We start from the raw sequence: 21,925 nt of genomic DNA on the forward strand, positions 1-21,925 counted from the left end.
TTTTCCCTGTTTTTCTGTCTGCTCCTTCTCAGCCATTACCATTCCCTCCCTCCTTAGATTTCCAAAAACCATTATTTAAAAAGGAACATTGGCTGGATGCGGTGGTTCACGCCTGTAATCCCAGCACTTTGGGAGGCCGAGGCAGATGGATCACCTGAGTGATCAGGTGTTCGAGTGGATCAGGAGTTCAAGACCAGCCTGGCCAACATGGTGAAACCCTGTCTCTACTAAAAATACAAAAAACCTAACTGGGTGTGGTAGCACATGCCTGTAATCCCAGCTACTCGGGAGGTTGAGGCAGGAGAATCACCTGAACCCAGGAAGCGGAGGTCACAGTGAGCCAAGATTGTGCCACTGCACTCTAGTCTGAGTGACAGAATAAGACTCCGTCTCAAAAAAATAAAAATAAAAAGGAACATCCATCCATGGACCTGCTCTGTTTCTGTCAATAATTTGTTGTTTCTGGTCTGCAATACTGAAACAGTTACCATGCAGGTTACCTTCAAAATTTTCATGTCATCCACCCCATATTGAAATTATCAGCAAACTTACTATTTCTCCATTCAAAATACCTCCTGAATTAGCCTTTTCTTCTTCAGTCATCCATCACTCAACTCAAAGTCTTCATCCTCTTAAGTCTAGAGGACTATCAGAGTTTGAATCAATTTTCTCATCTCTATTTTTATTTTCTCCCTCTCTTTTCCTTCCTTTAAAGCCAGTAGGTTCTTAAGCTTTTTGGTCTCAGAATTCACTCATAAAAACTGAGGACTGTAGGCTTATGAGGGTTATGTCTATTGATATTTCTCATGCTAGATATTAAAACTAAGAATTTTTAAACTATTAGTTCATTTTCAGGTTATAAAACTTCATGTTAACAATATTTTAATTAAAAAACGAATTTTTAACTTATGGGTAAATAGGTAAAAAGCTGTACTTTTGATTTGAAAGATCAGTTAAAAAGCATTGTTTTTACAATTTTACAAACTTTAATGTCCAATTAAATAGAAGACAGCTGGATTTACATAACTGCTTCTGCATTCAATCTGTGGGGATCAATTCTTTTGGTTCAGGCATGTGAAGAACTGCAGCCTCAGACAGATATGTAATTGGGAAAGAGAGGAGTCTTCTTAGTTAATTGCGGATATTCTTCTCTGACACCTAGCCAAAACTTGACAATCAGCAATTCCCCCCCCCCCTTTTTTTTTTTGAGACGGGGTCTCGCTATGTTGCCCAGGCTGGTTATGAACTCCTGGGGCTCAAGCAATCCTCCTGCCTCAGCCTCCCCAAGTGCTGGGATCATAGGCAGGAGCTACCGTGCCCGGCTAACAAACGCCAATTTCTTAAAAGTAAGTTCCACTGTTGACTCAATCTGCATCAATGAATTTTTTTGTACTGTTACAGTAAGATCCAATGGTCTGTTTTATACCTTAAATGGATATTTTACCCATGCAAGACTGTGTAACATTACGCATTGGGTCATTTGGAAAATCATGGTTTTGCAGATTTTGCAAATGTTGACAAATTTTATCACATAATATCAAAACATCACATTACCAGAGATCTCAATTGAAAAGTCTTAGGAAACCATCAAGCTCAATGTGACAGATGTAAAATTTCCCCAAAAAACTAATTCTCATTTGAAGTGTCAAGTTTTATCATTGGCAACTAATCCTGCCAGGGTTTTTGCTTTGGGGGCGGCGGGGACAGAATCTTGCTCTATGGCCCAGGCTGGAGTGCAGTGGCGCAATCTTGGCTCACAGCAACCTCCAACTCCTGGGTTCAAGCAATTCTCCTGCCTTAGTTGGGATTGCAGGTGCCCGCCACCATGCCCAGTTAGTTTTGTATTTTTAGTAGAGACAGGGTTTTACCATGTTGGCCAGGCTGGTCTCGAACTCCTGACCTCATGCGATCTGCCCACCTCAGCCTCCCAAAGTGTGGTACAGGTGTGAGCCACTGCGCCCGGCCTCTTTTTTTTTTTTTTTTTTCTAATTGAAGTGCCAGGCTAATTTCATTCCTTTTGAAGAAAAGGTGTGCCAAATACCTACTTCAGAATAACTGTGGTTTGTCAGTCATTCTTTCAAATAAAAGCAATATTCCATTTTAAAAGTAGCGAGTTCAGCTTGCAATTCAATCATACAAGCGCTCTGCCTTGAGACAACCATCAGACTTCAGAGCATGCAGAAGGGCTTTATGCAGACTTCCCACTTCATCACACAGAATATTAAAAAGATGGGTCTCCAAGGGTCAAGATTTAATAACATTACTTTTAGTGCTTTGTCAAGGACATTCTTCAGTGAATTATTATTTGTGATGCCAGCACGTGGCAGTGAAGAACACCAGGACTACTAGTATAGCCAGTGCCTTGACATATACTAAGGTATCAGAAGTTTTATTGACAATTGCTTTGCAGCATCAGTGCAAATGTCAACAAAGGGAAATGTAAATAACTTCTCAATATTATTACAAAAGGGTTTTGTATTATTATAAAAAGAGTTTTGACATCACAAACCCCTGAAAATGTCTTGGGGACACCTAGAAGTCCACAGCCTACACTATCAGAACCTCTGAATTAAGTCTACAATTGTGTTAAATAAAAACCACAGCTGCACACATCTCTCATCCTAGTAACTGATCTCCCATCTTTATGTTTAATTTCTTGGGGGTAAAAGAGGGCTCTCTATCCTCACCAATTCCATTTCCTTATCACATAACTATAACTTCAACTCACAGACCTTCACAAGTCTCCTGAAACAGCCCTGTTAAGCACATTAATTTTTCTTTTTCCTTTTTTGTAGTACACATTCTCTTTTGATTTTCCTGTACATCTATGGCCTTGCAAGCACTCTGCCCTGCAAGGGAGAAAGTGGCAATTGTTTTAAGAGACACACAGAGGGAAACATCCACAACTACCAGAATACTGTGGTCTTGTGTGGTCTTTTCCTGTCCCTCTTGCTGGTGCTCCTTGCACCTCAGTCCCAGCTCACAAATGAAATGCCAGTTTCTCAGCCCTCTTTGGTCAATGACCTGTTTCCCTAGTGTAACTTGCCTAATCTCATAGCATTATCTCCAAGCAAATGGCTGACCAGTTTATATCCCGAGCTTTCTTGAGACCCAGTATGATTTTCCAACTGGTGGCTGGACACTTGCCAAGATGTTCCACCACACTTCAAAGTCTACACGCCTGAAACTGAACTCAAACCAAAACAGACAGCCCCTCGTCCTTCAGTGGTCTCCAAGGCTTGGAGTTGTTGTCTCTGTCTCTTCCAGTTCCCAGGTCCTTGCAATTCCTCATGAATCTTCCATCCACCACCTCTTCTTCACTGAACCTGATCTAATTTGAGACTTTATTCTCTCACTTAACTACTAAAACAACTTTTTAATCATTCTTAACCTTAGTCTCTTTCCAGTCCCACTCCATCCTACTCTGTTGCCATGTACTATAGTCTGTGTCTGTGTCTCATGAATGGGATTTGTGTTCTTATAAATGAGGGAGCTCGTTTGTCCCTTCCACTACATGAGGTTACAGCAAAAAGATGGCTGGCTGTCTATGAAACAGTAAGTAGGCCTTTGCCAGACCCCAAATCTGCAGAGTACCTTGATCTTGGACTTTCCATCCTGCACAAGTCTAAGAAATAAATTACTGTTGTCTATAAACCACTCAGTTTATGGTATTCATAGCATAAACTAAGCAGCCTGAACTAAGACAACAGGTAAATCTTAAGGCATAGCTCCAATTAAGTCTTTCCATGCTCAGAATCTCCATCTGCTGGCCAAGCACAGTGGTTCACACCTGTAATCCTGGCACTTTGGGAGGCTGAGGTGGCTGGGTCGCCTGAGGTCAGGAGTTCGAGACCAGTCTGGCCAACATGGCAAAACCCTGTCTCTACTAAAAATACAAAAATTGGCCAGGTGTGGTGGCAGGTGCCTGTAATCCCAGCTACCCGGGAGGCTGAGGCAAAAGACTCGCTTGAACCTGGGAGGTGGAGGTTGCAGTGAGCCAAGATTGTGCCACTGCACTCCAGTCCAGGCAATAAGAGTGAAGCTCCATCTCAAAAAACAAAAAACAAAAAACAAAAAACCCCATCTGCTGAACTCCCAACTCATCACACAGGTTGGATTAGTCATTACTTCCTCCTTTATTACAGTCACTCTTTACACAGGTCTCTAATCCCCTGCCAGACTCTAAGGCTCCATGAAGACAGGACCCATGCTTGATAACCCATCTCAAATAGCATCTAGCATAGTGGTTTTTCACAACACAGAAATTTAATACTTATTCAAGGAAATGCAGAATGAATGGATACTCTACTTGCAAGAGTCTCTCTTCTATGCACACATATCAGGTATGCCCCTTTTCTGCACTTCCATCACATAAAACCTCATTCAACTGTTGGCTGAATGTTGCATTGCCATTCTAAGAAGCTGAAAATTAAAGCAGGATTGAGGTTACCTCTTGGGAAAGAAAGGGTTTTAAGAAATAAAACATGACTATGCATTTTCTTCAATCATATTCTTTTTTTCACCTTTTTTTTTTTTTTTTTTTTTTGAGACAGGGTCTCACTCTGTCTCCCAGGCTGCAGCGTATTGGTGTGATCATGGTTAACTGCAGCTTCCACCTCCCTGGCTCAAGCAATCCTCCCACCTCAGCATCCTGAGTAGCTGGGACTAGAGAAGCACACCACCATGCCTGGCTAATTTTTTGACTTTTTGTTGATGTGGGGGTCTCACTACGTCATCCAGGCTGGTATCAAACTCCTAGGCTCAAGCAATCCTCCTGCCTTGGCCTCCCAAAGTGCTGGGATTATAAGAGCGAGCCACCACACCCAGCCTCTTTATTCTTTATACCTCTTTAATCCTCTATATCTGTTTGACCGTCTAAAATGGTAACAAAAAACATCAGGTGTCAAAATATTTACTTAAGCATATAACTAAAGACCCCCTCCCTCCCAGAACATAGTTTCACATTGAATTATTCTGCTCTTTCATATGTGTTAGCTTTATTTGCTAGTCAGACTGCCAGGAAAAAAGTTTCACCACTGACTGACATGAAGATATCATTAAAAAAAAGTTTCATCATATTTTGAGATTGATCTTTACAGAGCAATGACTCATGAGACTAAAAACTTTCTCACCCCTCCTCAAATCTTGCCCAAGTAGCTAGAGATATATTAATGCAAACCTAAATAAATTATGGTTGCCCCTAAATCAAAGAAATAAAGCGTGGATCCTGTTATAATAATCATCTCTAATTTATCTGAAGGCTTTTTTTCCCTTAAGGCAGATATTGTTTTGTGGGTAAATGAGTTTTCCCCTAAACAATATGTTGATTTAGCAATAGGAAGCTTACTCATTAAGAACTTATTCTGACACACACCTTATCAGGACCATTTGACAGGAAAATGGGCTTTGTATTTTGTCTGATGATTTTGTCATCCGTTTTTCCTAGAGTAGAAAATGCTGTGTTCCAAATATATTTAAACATACTAAGACAGAATGTTTTCTCCTAAAGATGTTTCCAGGTGAGTGCAAACTCCTTCCTGTCCTTCCTTTCTTCCTTCCTTTTTTAAAGAGACAAGGTCTCACTACGCTGCTCAGGCTGTTCTCAAACTCCCAGTCTCAAGCAATCCTCCCACCTCGGCCCCCTGAATCACTGGAATTACAGGTGTGAGCTACAGTGCCCAGCTTGCAAACTTTAAGAAACAAGTTATTTGCTTACAAAAAAAAATTCATCTTCTTATATCATTGAACCCATACTTCCCAGAAGACTGAAACATGCATCACTCATAAATGCAATTACTTATAAATAAGCAAATTCAAAGTGTTCTTTGCTTTGTTTTCCTTTGATTTAAAATCCAGAGAGCTAAGAATCAAGAGTTGATGGAGCTACATGACCAAAGCAAAAGTGAGGCAGGAAAGAGTATTTCGAGCATTTAGGATTAACTTGATATTTCAGGAGTCCACGGAAATTTCAAAAGCACTTCACAAGGAGCCTTTTCAGTGGAGTCTGTTAGTCTGGTGAATACTGGCATGCTATTATTGACAGCACCCAGAAAAGTGTCTTAGAGATTTAAACAAGAATGTCCAAAGAAAATACGGATAACAGAAGACCACATTTTAAAGTAAAACTTAAGTGATGATGCTGATATTAAACCCTAAAAATGAGGGTTTACCCATCATGCATCTGCACACACCCGGTTTAACACTCAAACTCAATAAGTTTTAGTTGGCTCTGTTGTTTCCTTTGGGTTCGGTGATCTGGATAAAATTTACACTTTGATAAGGCAGACTTAATTAACCCCACTGAAATTTAAGGGACTCCATGTGGATTACAAAACACACCAATCTATACTAATTGTCCTGTTCGACTTTGTTAGGCAGCCACCTCTCCTCATCAACCAAGAGAAAGCTCACCCTGCTGCGGCTTCCACCAACATCATGGCTATCTTCAGGCAAGACCACGCACCCACAGACATCAACTACACCTGCTCCCGAGACACCTAACAAAAATGAAAACATATCCTGCTTCTTAATTTCAGGCAAAACCCAAATGTCTGGTCCTGTATTTGCAGCCCACAGATCTCATAATTTTGGTCCCCATGGAGACTCAAGATGCCAAATCAGAGAGCTCAGGTCTCAGGAGTGAGCACACATGCAAACTTCAGGCCACTCCAGCAAGACCAATTGCTGCATTTGAAATTTAGCTCAGCCCACAGCCAAGCATAAGAACACTTCCTTTTGCCAAGAAAGGTGGCCAATCCTGCCTTGAGCAAGGGAGAAAAGTTAACAATGGGAACTATTTACAACCTTTCATTGCCTAATAAAAATCCAAATTTTCTCCCCCTATTCCCACACCAGGAGGAGGAGGAGGTCCCAATCCCTGTACAGAACCTCAACGATACTCCCAGCCAGGGAGGAAGAGGTTACATAATGGAGTCTAGGCCAGCCAAAATGCCAGGGGCATAATTGACCAGGGCTACAAAGGCTTTGGTGGGTGGGAAAGAAGGGAAGGGGTAGGTAGCAGGCTTAATCTGAGCCAGGCAGACAGCTTAGACATTTGATGACTGATATTCACTACAGACAGACAGATTTTACTTTCCTTTCAGGACACCAAGGAGACAGAGAACAGACCACCTGCCCAAGTGAATGCACAATCAAGAGAGGCCTCATGTACCAGCAGCTGGCTGTCCTAACCAGATCTCACTGTGAAATCTCCACCTTCACCAACATTTGGTGTGTGCAAATCCTCAGCTCAAATCCTCTTCCCTCAACCACACAATGAGTGCCTGGACAGAAAGAAAGAGGGTGGCATTTCTCATGCCAGGGCACCTGCAATAGCACCTCTTGCCTGCCCAGAGTGCCCAGTGCCTAGCCCCATCTCTTCCCCATGTTCCAAACTCCCCTTCCCTTCCCAATTTTCGGCTTTTGCTGATTCTTCCTCACAGCTCATTTTTAGCTATATATATATATATATTTTTTTTTACCACCACTCCAGTATATTGTCCTTCCATGTCCTACTTATTACCCACTCCCTGCCATACAGCACCAGCAACACAAAAGGCACACACAGGAGTTAGAATATAAAGGGTCTGTATCTCCTACCACCCACAATTAGGCAGAGGAGGGTGCCAGATATGCCAAAGTAAAAATATGGTTGAGTTCTCTTTCCCAAGTTCTCTTTCAGCATTGCTACATAAACTTGTGTCCACACTGAGGATAAAGCAAGCCCCTTTACATACAACAAGATTCCTAGTCCCATGTTTCTGCAGAAAAACAGCGTAGAAATTCAAAACACCCAAATTAAAGGCAAGAGAGATGTGAGTTGAGGACTCCCCAGCAAGGAACAAACAGGTAAATTCTTGAATTGATTTTTAAAAATAAACAACTATGAATACATCTGTTAAATGCTACAAATTTGTAATGTCACACATATTTCCAGGTATAAAATATATACACATACAAAATATCTTTAAAAAGATTCCCATCAATTTGGATTTTTTTTTACTCCTACTTCAACATCCCCTAAAGAAAAACTTTACATGTTAAAAAAAAAAGTAGCCTTCAAAAGACACCAAATGGTTTTTTTTTTTTTTTTGAGACGGAGTCTCGCTGTGTCGCCCAGGCTGGAGTGCAGTGGCGCGATCTCGGCTCACTGCAAGCTCCGCCTCCTGGGTTCCCGCCATTCTCCCGCCTCAGCCTCCGAGTAGCTGGGACTACAGGCGCCCGCCACCGCGCCCGGCTAGTTTTTTGTATTTTTAGTAGAGACGGGGTTGCACCGTGTTAGCCAGGAGGGTCTCGATCTCCTGACCTCATGATCCGCCCGCCTCGGCCTCCCAAAGTGCTGGGATTACAGGCTTGAGCCACCGCGCCCGGCCACCAAATGCTTTTTTTAAAGCTAGCAATTACATGCTTTGTCCAGTTAAAGTTTCAGCTTTTCAGCCAAAGCCTGTTGTTGAATTTTCTCAAGCAGTAGAATATTAAAAACAAAACAAAATCTTGGAAGCAATCCACTGGGTGATGCTTCCTATCCTCCAAGACCTGGTAAGTCAAAATTCAGAGAAAGTAAGACTCAATCCTTAAATAATGCATATGTACCCACTTTTCTATACCAGGTATACAATTTCCAAGAATGTGCATTAGCTAAACAGATCTCCGTAACTGCCGGAGGGGAAAATAGCTCCCAAATACATTCTCAGCAAAGCAGTACAGCAAGGGCACTCAAGTTTCATTCAGAAATGAAGTGTCATTGTATAAAATCTTTGGTGGGGGGGGAGGAAATCACTGAAAACATGTTCTTACCATGCTCATCAGGCTCTGTTGGCTTGGATACTTCTCTGAATGGCGTTATAACTGCATCTCCAGGCACTCTGGGGCTTTCCACATACTTGGGCTTCCTGACGGGACCTGTAGTGGGAAAGATCTGAGTGTGGCTAATGTTTTCCAGATGCAAACAAAGCCTTGGAATGTTCAGTGTGTGTCCTTACCAGGACCCAAATATGCCTAGAGGAAGAGCCAGTCCCTTCCCCTCCCTTAAACACACACACACACACACACACACACACACACGTAATTTCAGTACAAGCGAGGGAGCGTCCAGTCTGGCCTGCCAAAGAAGAAAAGGGTAAGCTCAGATTCGAGAATGTAAACCCTAACAAAAACAAAAGCTGCTCTCTTGCTGTGAAGTCACTACAGCTGTCTTCGCTGGTCAAGTGGGTGATTCTGACATGTTCAAACCTGGACGGCTTGTGACGAAGGGTTTTATGATTTTCCTCTAACTGGCACAAGGATGGGACAAAGATGATTTGGTTGCTTGGTATCTCTAAAGTCGGGAGGCAAGATTACAAACAGCCGGCCTGTAACAGCAACATGCTCTGCAGGTATCTTATCTAGCTAGTGACGCACAGTAACTGTGCGGGGCACAGCAGCCAGTCAGCTGGTCAGACATAGGAGAGACCGACAGGCTTATCTCCCACCTCCTGTTCCCGCAGTCCCGGCTTATCATCAGAAAATCCAGAATTCTTAGTAAAACTGGATGGAACCCTCACATGCAATGATGCAGCCGTTTTGGAAAACAGTTTGGCAGTTGTTCAGAAGGTTAAGGGCAGAGTTACTACATGGCCCTGCAGTTCTACTCCTACGGGAATATATGTTCACACAAAAACTTGTACCCAAATGCTCATAGTAATGCCATTTGTACTAGCTAAAGGTACGTCAAATGACGACAACAAAATGTGCTTTGCCCACACAATGGAATATTATTGGGCAGTAGAAAGGAATGAAGTATTGATTCATGCTACAACATGGATGAAGCTTGAAAACATTCTGCTAAGTGAAAGAAGCCAGTCACAAAGGATCTACATGATTCCATTCATATGTCATGCCTAGAATAGCCAAATCTTTCAGAAAGTATAAATGGTTACCAGGGGCTGGGGGTTATGCAGGCTATGCAGGCCTGTGGGGTAACGGTAACGGATATGTGACTTCTTTCTAGAGTAAACAAATGTTCTAAAATTAGGTCGTAGGGACGGCTGTACAACTCTATGAATATATTTAAAATTAGTCTACTGTATGCTTTAAATGGGTGAACTGTATGGATGTGAATTATACCTAAACAAAACTGCTTAAAAAAAATTAAAAGGCTAGGCATGGTGGCTCACACGTGTAATTCTTGCACTAAGGCCAACACAGAAGGATCACTTGAGCCCAGGAGTTTGAGACAAGCCTGGGCAACACAGTGAAGACCTTGTCTCTATAAAAAATAAACAAAGTTAGCTCGGCATAGTGATGTGTGCCTGAAGTCCAAGCTACTCAGGAGGCTGAGGTGGGAGGATCACTTGAGCCCAGGAGGTAAAGGTTGCAGTGAGCCAAGATCACAACACTGCATTCTAGCCTGGGCAACAGGGTGAAATCATGTCTCAAAATAAAGAAAATACTGCCTTTTTGTTACATTTTGGTCCAAAATCACTCCCTTGATTCTTGTGTTCCTTGGTTGCCTTAAAGTGGCTTTTAGCAAGACCACAGAGATAGGAAACATTTTACATCAGTAAGAGAAGGGGTAGTGGAAGACATGCAGGCGGGAATCTACAACTCTCCCCTCTTCTTAGCCCTGGGCCATAGCCCTGACAGTGCCAGGGGCCCAGTTCCACCACTGCATCATGATGGGGTGATGCAGACAGACCATCCTTCTGTCTCAAATGCCTTCTGCATCTAAGAAATTCTGTTCAAATGATGGTTTACGGTGAGAGATGCTGCCATCTAAAGGCATATTGCAAAAGCATTTATACTACTATAAAAATAATCTAATTCCTAGCCAGCTACATGGGTATACTACATCTTAAACTAGGCTGTTATCAAATAAGCTAATACTACTTTACAAATAAGAACGGTGTTTCAAACTTTAGGAACCATCCCTTTTAAATGATTCATGTAGTATTTAATCACATGGCAGTCTTCATAATTTAACCCTGTCATAAAGGGAACTTTTACAAAGATTAAAATGGAATGGTTATGGGGGAAAGGAACATATAATTGCAATCTAAGTGTGGGATGTAGGCTATTCAACAGTATCCAGACTTTATCTACCACATATATATATATATCCACATATAAATATGCATAGTGAAAAAGACTTGTGGGGGTTTGGGGGTGGAGCTAAACTACTTGCTGTGTAAGAGACATAAACTAGAAAGAAGGGCCTGAATAGGGCAGATACAAATTGAATCAATTAGCTGGGCATGGTGGCATTTGCCTGTAGTCCCAGCTACTCAGGAGGCTGAGGTAGGAGGGTCTCGTGAGCCCAGGAGTTGGAGGCTGCAGTAAGCCATGACTGCACCACTGCACTCCAGCCAAGGTGACAGAGCAAGACTCTCTCTCAAAGAAAAAAGAAAAGAAAAAAAGGAACCAGAACAAAGATAAGAACTCAAAGACAAGAACCCATATACACTTCTGGTTTGCCACTTACTCCCTAAGGTAAAATAAACTGCTGACATCTTTTCCCTTCATCTGTCCTCATCCATTTGAAGGACCTGAGGTGGTAAATCTCTTTGTTATTATTGCCTGATGATTTGCCCAATGAGAAGGCATGGCCACTGTTCAACAAGTGCCTGTATTTCTGCTCCCCTTAACTCTTCAGTAACAGCAAATCTAAAGAGATCTATTTCCAGGCTCCAATCTACCTACCCAATAGAGTCTTCAAAAATATTCTCTAATAGTAAGCACTTTCTTAAAATGTGGGCTATTTCATTAATGTATGATGGTTATTGTAAATGTCTGGATCCTGGAACCCAGTGTCACCCAGAGCCTTCAGAAAGCATCCACGTGCCTGCCTGCTTAATCGTCTTGGAACGGTTCTATTCAGATCCAATCCCTCACTCATAGAAAGACTCAACCCTGAGGAGCCAGGATGCTCAACGCAGGGACTCGTGAGTTGGGCAGACCTAGGTTCAAATACTGTACCCAGGCCTGGCACGGTGGCTCACACCTGTAATCCCAGCACTTTGGGAGGCCGGGGTGGGCGGACTGCCTCACGAGCTCCGGTAACATAGTGAAACACCATCTCTACTTAAAAAAAAAAAAAAAAATTATTTGGGCATGGTGGCGTGCGCCTGTAGTCCCAGCTACTTGGGAAGCTGAGGTATGAGAATCGCTTGAACCTGGGAGACAGAGGTTGCAGTGAGCTGAGATCACGCCACTGCACTCCAGCCTGGGCGATAGAGTGAGACTCTGTCTCAAACAAAACAAAACAAAACAAAACAAAACAAAACAAAACAAAACAAAACAAAACTGTACCCCTCCCTCCTCATGTCCCCTAACTCAGGCCTTACTATGTCCCAGACCCTAGAGGTGAGTGAAGGAACCTCTTGCTGAAAGGGGAAAATCCACACACAAAGACCAGGCCCACCTGGTTCCCAGGCACAGTAAATCACAGGAACGTCACATACGAAAGGAGACCTAGAATATACCAAAGTAAGTAAAACATATATTCAGTGGTCACACAAGGCAAAGCATGCACATATATTAATTCACTCATTCCTAACAACTTTGGGAGAAAAGTACAATTTCCTTCATTTTAGGTCAGGAAACTGAGGTTCAAATAAGTTCTCATCTGGACCTGGCCCACACATGACAAAGCAAGAAAGAATTCACACCCTGGTCTATGCAGTTTTGAAGCCCATGCACTGAATCACTTCTACAACTATGAAATCTGGATTAAACATGCAATTCTAGAAAAAGCCCAGGCACTGCGAACTTCCACCACCCAGTCATCAACATCCATGGACGCTGGCTGCAGAGGCAGCAAATCATTTATGCATCCTACTTGTCTCTGATCTTCCCTTTTACTAGAGGAAATGTTAAGTGAATATAAACACTGTTCTCCTGCATGATCCTTGTATTTAAATTGCTTTTCACAAACAGCTGAACCTCAAATGCTATAAAACAAGATGAATTTATAGCCATAGGTTTTATTGTCCCCCCACAATCACTCATTAGAGAATTTGTGCATACTTTGCATTGAACAGAACAGATGATATGTGTTTGCCTCCACTCACTCTCAAAACAACATTAAAGTTATAGCAAAAAGATTAAAGAGAGACCAGTGAGGAAAGGAGAAAGAGCCACTGGCCAGAAACCAAGCCTCTGAATGTAGGAAACAGACTGCCAAGGAGCAGTGGAGCAGGCAGAGCATAAAGGTTAGTGTTGAGTGGGGGTGGGGGTGAGGGGGAGTGATGAGCACTCAGTCCAGGCCAGAACCTTGGTGACAGCAGGCCCGTCGGAAGGCAGGGGCACGGGTGACATCCCGTAGCTCGGCTGGTTGATAACTACTGAAGGAAAAGTGAGACCCCCCACCCCAGCATTTCTTAAGCCTGGAGCATCCCCTCCACTCCCTCATCCTGGAGGCCAAGTTTATTCTCTGGAAAAAGGCTCAATTCTAAGAACATGGAGAGCGATTCAAGAGCTAAACTCATGAGTGCTCTTTTCTTTTTTTTTTTTTAAACTTGTAACTGCTAAGGAAAAAGTAGGTTAAGAAAAATTCTATATGCAGACTGATGGGCCCGAGATGTATCTCCCCTACCCCCAGCCCCCAGTTATGAGATCTGACAGCAAAGCTTACAGGCCACGGCAGGAAGAGATGGGAGGATTCCTCTCTGGAGAAGCTTATCAAGAGAAGAAGACCTAAAGATAGTCACAGGTGAGGACCCCTCTACCCCAAGAAAGGTAGATCCCTGACCATCACGCTGCAGCACAGCTTGCCCTCAACATACCCCTTTCAATCAGCTTTTAGCACCTTATATACAAATAAGGAGCCAAGGATCACCAGGCAGGTGAGGAAAGACCTACCCTGAAAGACAGCGACTGACACAGGTTAAGAAAGGAACTCTGAGCTGGGCACGGTGGTGCACGCCTGTAGTCCCAGCTACTTGGGAGGATTGCTTGAACCCAGGAGTTTGAGGCTGCAATGAACTATGATTGTGCCAACCCTGTTTCTTTAAAAAACAAACTAGGGAATGAGAGAAAAGAAGAAACGCCCTACAGAAAGAAAAGCAATACTGCCTCTATTACACAAAAGGCTACTGGGACAAGGGACACTTGGAGCCCATGATGTGGGCAGCTAAACAGGCTGTGGCTACAGAATAGTTGCAGGCCACACGGTCAAGAGCCACCACAGTCACCAAGCACTGATCTCACATGACCACCTATTAAACCACAATGACACTAATCGCTGTGCCATCTATATGGAACACTCCCCCACATAAAGCGGCCACAGTCCTTATCAACAGAGATCTAGACTGAAAAATCCATCTCCCCAAACCCCTACTCGGGGAAAACTACTGCCCAGCACCTTTCCCCTCACAACTTTTTGTTTAAAACAAAATACTCAAGCATAAGCTACTTTTAACTTCTCCCTTTAGTTAAACCAAGTGTTATAAGGTGAATCCCCCCAAATTAACCAGAATGTAATACTACATAATAACTACCCAGAAAGCATGATATTCCAGCTACTGGGTATGTTTTAAGGCAGGAGGCTCTTAAAAACAAGACAAGACTTGTCTGTGGATAAAAACATAAACAACAAGAACAAGGAAAGACCACCAGGTATTAGCTGACAACCAGTCCTCTAGGAGCTGACACGTCTCCAGGGCAGGGCTCCCAGTCCCCCGCCACCCCTGGCACTGGTATCCTGTTGCTGCTGCTTTTCCAGCTGTAATGTGCCCAGGCTTCAAATGCAGATTCTGATGTTCAAGGTGTGGGCTGGGACCACAGATGACACTTTGGTAGCATGAACGGGGTCTCTAGGGAAGACCACTGTTCACCACCCACTCCAGTGGTCAGGTTTAAGTGGGGTGCACCCACTTGGTGTGAATGGAGCACCAACGTGTTCAGTTTACAAGATTGAAGATAAACGGGCATTATCCTCCATCATAAATTAAAGCTACTTCATCTGAACTCTAGATCCTTCTCCTCATTCCAGTTTCCCCAAGCCACTGCCCCTCCCCTCACAATCTATACTATGTGATACAGGGGAAGGTAGATCTCAAAGCTATAAAAGACCCTTAAAATTAAAAACAACAAAGTGTCAAAAATATGTTAAACAGCCATAAACTCATAGGTACCAAGTATGCAGCTTGCAAAAGAAAGAAAAAACAAAAAAAAAAATAAACAAAAAAACAAAACCTCAAAACCCAAGCACCTGTCAGCTTCTTTAATTGTGTAGCAGGGCCTGTGTCAGTCTAGAAGGATGTGGTCAGAACCCTCCCTTAATCACTCCACTCAGAAGCCCAGAAGGTACAGCACTCCCCCCATTCAGAATTCTGCCTTTATATAAATCTCCAAATAGACTTTCCCAGCGGCCAGTTTTCCTGCTTTTTGACATTTTAATCACACAGCTGACTATTTTGCTGCTTAGAAACTGCCACATAACGAGTATTTTTTTAAAGGGATGGAAGAAATAAACTAAACCCAGCTTTATCTCGAGGCAGTGAAAGGGAGAAGGGCAGGGATTACTTCTCATTTCTGAGTGTTTCAGTTAAAGATAATTATATATTTATATGAAAGCAATATTTGGGACACAGAACGCCTGAGGCTACTTACTACATTTAAAGTAGATCTTACATTTTTCATGGTATCTGGAGACTGTGAAAAGTGACACTGTGTGTTATCAATCATTTCAGGGATTTTTTAGCATCCTGAACTTTCACAGTAAAGGTTCCTGCCTATTTTATCTGATCTAGGTTTTCATTCCACAGTGGGAAATTTCACAAGATGAGGAAAATAAAGAGAAGAGTAAGAGAATATTTCGGGGGCAGGGGGAACCTTTATCACTAAGGCAAATGGCATTAAATAGCCAATTAATAGCCAATTCCTAATGGCAAACTGTGGTAAACTACCAGATGAGTCTTGGATTTTAAAGAGCAAGACAACCAGACAGAGCTTCAAAAGTGTGACCCCTCTTCCTCTAGTACCCGCACCGCCCCCCCAAGAACAAAAGAGTGCTTGGTGAGGGAGGAGAATGAAGCGACATGCACTTAGGGACTGAAGAAAGATGACTTGGCCTACCCAAGTCTGTGGCATAAAAGGAATCTTTGTAATAGGAACATCGGCTGACTCCCTGTGGTTTTGTCCCTTGCCTGAGTTGAGGCACGACTGGGGGACGGAAGGCACTGCCCAAAGACACCATCTTACAGGGTAAGAGCTTCTTGGGAAGATTCACCCTGGGGGAAGGAGACAGAAAATGAACTGACCAAGGTGGAAAACCTTGGCCAAAGAGGAGGGCAATTTCAAACACAGCCTGGCATCCATCCCTTGGATATCTCCCATGAGAGGCAGAAGGGGATTAAATAACTAAACTGCTGACAGCTCTCCTCCAGGGAATGACAAAAGGCAGCACCAGGCCCCCCACAACTCCCGGGGTACAGGGTGTGGATGAAGGACAAGGCACCTGGAAAGAGAAGTGCACCAGCTGTCCCAGCAGACACCCTCTGGGTACTTCCAGAAGCATCCAGGAACACTTTTACAGGGGCCTGGGGCCTTGTATAAAAAGGTAGTGGCAACACATCAGTGCAATTTGAGTTACTACTACTGGGACCTCATCCTAATCCAAAGACAAGTGAGATCTAGGGAAATTCAGACTGCAATTCGAGGGAAGAAAAAAACAGAAGGCAAGAGAAAAAAAGTGTCACCTGCTGATGGTGAGAATACAAAGTCACCTGATACCACTCTTAATATGCCTCCTTTTATTTATTTCAAATACCTCATCTGCAAGGATCCACTGGGAAAGGGCGGACAGCCTTTATTCATCGGTGCAATGCCTAAGACATTGTGAGGATGTAAATGATCACAATCTAGTAGGAAAACAGTGTATCAAAATGGAGCCATGCTCCTTTTTTCCAAATTGTATTTTAAGTTCCAGGATACATGTGCAAAATGTACAAGTTTATTACACAGGTAAACATGGCAATGGTGGTTTGCTGCACCTATCAACCCATCACCTAGGTATTAAGCCCTGCATGCATTAGCTATTTATCCTGATGTTCTCTCTCCCTCCTGTGTCCCGACAAGCCCCGGTATGTGTTGTTGTTCTCCATGTCTCCATGTGTTCTCATTACTACATCCATGTACCTGTAAAGGACATGATCCTGTTCCTTTTTGTGGCTGCATAGTATTCCATGGCGTATATGAACTACACTTTCTTTATCTAGTTTATCATTGATGGGCATTTGGGTTGATTCCACATCTTTACTATTGTGAATAGTGCCACAATAAACATATGTGTGCATATGTCTTTACAGAATGATTTATATTCTTTTGCGTATATACCTAGTAATGGAATTGCTGGGTCAAATGGTATTTCTGGTTCTAGATCCTTGAGGAATTGCCACACTGTCTTCCACAATAGTTCAACTAATTTACATTCCCAGCAACAGTGTAAAAGAGTTCTTGTTCCTCCGCAGCCTCACCAGCATCTGTTTCTTGGCTTTTTAATAATCGCCATTCTGACTGACATGAGATGGTATCTCATTGTGGTTCTGATTTGCCTTTCTCTAATGATCAGTGATGTTGAGTGTTTTTATGTTTGTTGGCCACGTAAATGTTTTCTTTTGAGAACTGTCTCTTCACGTCCTTCGTCCACTTTTTGATGGGATTTTTTTTTGTAGCCATGCTCCTTTCAATAAGGCATCATTAAAATAAATGTTAACACTTTCAAGTCCCAGTTTGTAGTCTACATGTTTATAGTATCATGAGTACAATAAGCTCCTAGTACAACAAAGTAACTTGAATAATATTTCCGCTTTTTTCCAATGCAATCTGTCATGCTGTTCTTTTTTTTTTTTTTTTTTTTTTTTATTATACTTTAAGTTCTAGGGTACATGTGCATAACGTGCAGGTTTGTTACATATGTATACTTGTGCCATGTTGGTGTGCTGCACCCATCAACTCGTCAGCACCCATCAATTCATCATTTATATCATGTATAACTCCCCAATGCAATCCCTCCCTCCTTCCCCCTCCCCCCTCCCCATGATAGGCCCCAGTGCGTGATGTTCCCCTTCCCGAGTCCAGGTGATCTCATTGTTCAGTTCCCACCTATGAGTGAGAACATGCGGTGTTCGGTTTTCTGTTCTTGTGATAGTTTGCTGAGAATGATGGTTTCCAGCTGCATCCATGTCCCTACAAAGGACGCAAACTCATCCTTTTTTATGGCTGCATAGTATTCCATGGTGTATATGTGCCACATTTTCTTAATCCAGTCTGTCACAGATGGACATTTGGGTTGATTCCAAGTCTTTGCTATTGTGAATAGTGCCACAATAAACATACGTGTGCATGTGTCTTTGTAGTAGAATAATTTATAATCCTTTGGGTATATACCCAGTAGTGGGATGGCTGGGTCATATGGTACATCTAGTTCTAGATCCTTGAGGAATTGCCATACTGTTTTCCATAATGGTTGAACTAGTTTACAATCCCACCAACAGTGTAAAAGTCTTCCTATTTCTCCACATCCTCTCCAACACCTGTTGTTTCCTGACTTCTTAATGATTGCCATTCTAACTGGTGTGAGATGGTATCTCATTGTGGTTTTGATTTGCATTTCTCTGATGGCGAGTGATGATGAGCATTTTTTCATGTGTCTGTTGGCTGTATGAATGTCTTCTTTTGAGAAATGTCTGTTCATATCCTTTGCCCACTTTTTGATGGGGTTGTTTGTTTTTTTCTCGTATATTTGTTTGAGTTCTTTGTAGATTCTGGATATTAGCCCTTTGTCAGATGAGTAGGTTGCAAAAATTGTCTCCCATTCTGTAGGTTGCCTGTTCACTCTGATGGTAGTTTCTTTTGCTGTGCAAAAGCTCTTTAGTTTAATTAGATCCCATTTGTCAATTTTGGCTTTTGCTGCCGTTGCTTTTGGTGTTTTAGACATGAAGTCCTTGCCCATGCCTATGTCCTGAATGGTACTACCTAGATTTTCTTCTAGGGTTTTTATGGTATTAGGTCTAACATTTAAGTCTCTAATCCATCTTGAATTAATCTTCGTAAAAGGGCGTAAGGAAAGGATCCAGTTTCAGCTTTCTACTTATGGCTAGCCAATTTTCCCAGCACCATTTATTAAATAGGGAATCCTTTCCCCATTTCTTGTTTCTCTCAGGTTTGTCAAAGCTCAGATGGCTGTAGATGTGCGGTATTATTTCTGAGGACTCTGTTCTGTTCCATTGGTCTATATCTCTGTTTTGGTACCAGTACCATGCTGTTTTGGTTACTGTAGCCTTGTAGTATAGTTTGAAGTCAGGTAGCGTGACGCCTCCAGCTTTGTCCTTTTGACTTAGGATTGTCTTGGCAATGCGGGCTCTTTTTTGGTTCCATATGAACTTTAAAGCAGTTTTTTCCAATTCTGTGAAGAAACTCATTGGTAGCTTGATGGGGATGGCATTGAATCTATAAATAACCTTGGGGAGTATGGCCATTTTCACGATATTGATTCTTCCTATCCATGAGCATGGTATGTTCTTCCATTTGTTTGTGTCCTCTTTTATTTCACTGAACAGTGGTTTGTAGTTCTCCTTGAAGAGGTCTTTACATCCCTTGTAAGCTGGATTCCTAGGTATTTTATTCTCTTTGAAGCAATTGTGAATGGAAGTTCATTCCTGATTTGGCTCTCTGCTTGTCTGTTACTGGTGTATAAGAATGCTTGTGATTTTTGCACATTAATTTTGTATCCTGAGACTTTGCTGAAGTTGCTTATCAGCTTAAGGAGATTTTGGGCTGAGACGATGGGGTTTTCTAAATATACAATCATGTCATCTGCAAACAGGGACAATTTGACTTCTTCTTTTCCTAACTGGATACCCTTGATTTCTTTCTCTTGCCTGATTGCCCTAGCCAGAACTTCCAACACTATGTTGAATAGGAGTGGTGAGAGAGGGCATCCCTGTCTTATGCCAGTTTTCAAAGGGAATTTTTCCAGTTTTTGCCCATTCAGTATGATATTAGCTGTGGGTTTGTCATAAATAGCTCTTATTATTTTGAGGTACGTTCCATCAATACCGAATTTATTGAGCGTTTTTAGCATGAAGGGCTGTTGAATTTTGTCAAAAGCCTTTTCTGCATCTATTGAGACAATCATGTGGTTCTTGTCTTTGGTTCTGTTTATATGCTGGATTACGTTTATTGATTTGCGAATGTTGAACCAGCCTTGCATCCCAGGGATGAAGCCCACTTGATCATGGTGGATAAGCTTTTTGATGTGCTGCTGAATCCGGTTTGCCAGTATTTTATTGAGAATTTTTGCATCGATGTTCATCAGGGATATTGGTCTAAAATTCTCTTGTTTTGTTGTGTCTCCGCCAGGCTTTGGTATCAGGATGATGTTGGCCTCATAAAATGAGTTAGGGAGGATTCCCTCTTTTTCTATTGATTGGAATCGTTTCAGAAGGAATGGTACCAGCTCCTCCTTGTACCTCTGGTAGAATTCAGCTGTGAATCCATCTGGTCCTGGACTTTTCTTGGTGGGTAGGCTATTAATTGTTGCCTCAATTTCAGAGCCTGCTATTGGTCTATTCAGGGATTCAACTTCTTCCTGGTTTAGCCTTGGGAGAGTGTAAGTGTCCAGGAAATTATCCATTTCTTCTAGATTTTCTAGTTGATTTGCGTAGAGGCGTTTATAGTATTCTCTGATGGTAGTTTGTATTTCTGTGGGGTCAGTGGTGATATCCCCTTTATCATTTTTTATTGCATCTATTTGATTCCTCTCTCTTTTCTTCTTTATTAGCCTTGCTAGCGGTCTGTCAATTTTGTTGATCTTTTCAAAAAACCAACTCCTGGATTCATTGATTTTTTGGAGGGTTTTTTGTGTCTCTATCTCCTTCAGTTCGGCTCTGATCTTAGTTATTTCTTGCCTTCTGCTAGCTTTTGAATGTGTTTGCTCTTGCCTCTCTAGTTCTTTTAATTGTGATGTTAGAGTGTCAATTTTAGATCTTTCCTGCTTTCTCTTGTGGGCATTTAGTGCTATAAATTTCCCTCTACACACTGCTTTAAATGTGTCCCAGAGATTCTGGTATGTTGTATCTTTGTTCTCATTGGTTTCAAAGAACATCTTTATTTCCGCTTTCATTTCGTTATGTACCCAGTAGTCATTCAGGAGCAGGTTGTTCAGTTTCCATGTAGTTGAGCGGTTTTGATTGCGTTTCTTAGTCCTGAGTTCTAGTTTGATTGCACTGTGGTCTGAGAGACAGTTTGTTATAATTTCTGTTCTTTTACATTTGCTGAGGAGTGCTTTACTTCCAATTATGTGGTCAATTTTGGAATAAGTGCGATGTGGTGCTGAGAGGAATGTATATTCTGTTGATTTGGGGTGGAGAGTTCTATAGATGTCTATTAGGTCTGCTTGGTGCAGAGATGAGTTCAATTCCTGGATATCCTTGTTAACTTTCTGTCTCGTTGATCTGTCTAATGTTGACAGTGGAGTGTTGAAGTCTCCCATTATTATTGTATGGGAGTCTAAGTCTCTTTGTAAGTCTCTAAGGACTTGCTTTATGAATCTGGGTGCTCCTGTATTGGGTGCATATATATTTAGGAGAGTTAGCTCTTCCTGTTGAATTGATCCCTTTACCATTATGTAATGTCCTTCTTTGTCTCTTTTGATCTTTGATGGTTTAAAGTCTGTTTTATCAGAGACAAGGATTGCAACCCCTGCTTTTTTTTGTTCTCCATTTGCTTGGTAGATCTTCCTCCATCCCTTTATTTTGAGCCTATGTATGTCTCTGCATGTGAGATGGGTCTCCTGAATACAGCAGACTGATGGGTCTTGACTCTTTATCCAGTTTGCCAGTCTGTGTCTTTTAATTGGAGCATTTAGTCCATTAACATTTAAGGTTAATATTGTTATGTGTGAACTTGATCCTGCCATTATGATATTAACTGGTTATTTTGCTCG

At 42.1% G+C, this 21,925-nt stretch overlaps 1 protein-coding gene across 5 annotated transcripts in view; it reads right to left on the reverse strand.

Moving 5' to 3' along the window:
• The window catches only part of TANC1 (tetratricopeptide repeat, ankyrin repeat and coiled-coil containing 1), a 141,146-nt gene that overhangs the window by 88,558 nt on the left and 30,663 nt on the right, over positions 1–21,925 (reverse strand). For all 5 annotated transcript variants that reach the window (XM_030916559.1, XM_030916562.1, XM_030916563.1 and 2 more), the window contains exon 2: positions 8,797–8,901. In XM_030916559.1, the coding sequence (XP_030772419.1) occupies positions 8,797–8,901 (105 nt within the window). The remainder of the gene's footprint in view (positions 1–8,796; positions 8,902–21,925) is intronic.

Source organism: Rhinopithecus roxellana, chromosome 14 (genome assembly GCF_007565055.1).
Source record: "Rhinopithecus roxellana isolate Shanxi Qingling chromosome 14, ASM756505v1, whole genome shotgun sequence".
In the NCBI taxonomy this organism is placed as follows: Eukaryota; Metazoa; Chordata; class Mammalia; order Primates; family Cercopithecidae; genus Rhinopithecus; species Rhinopithecus roxellana.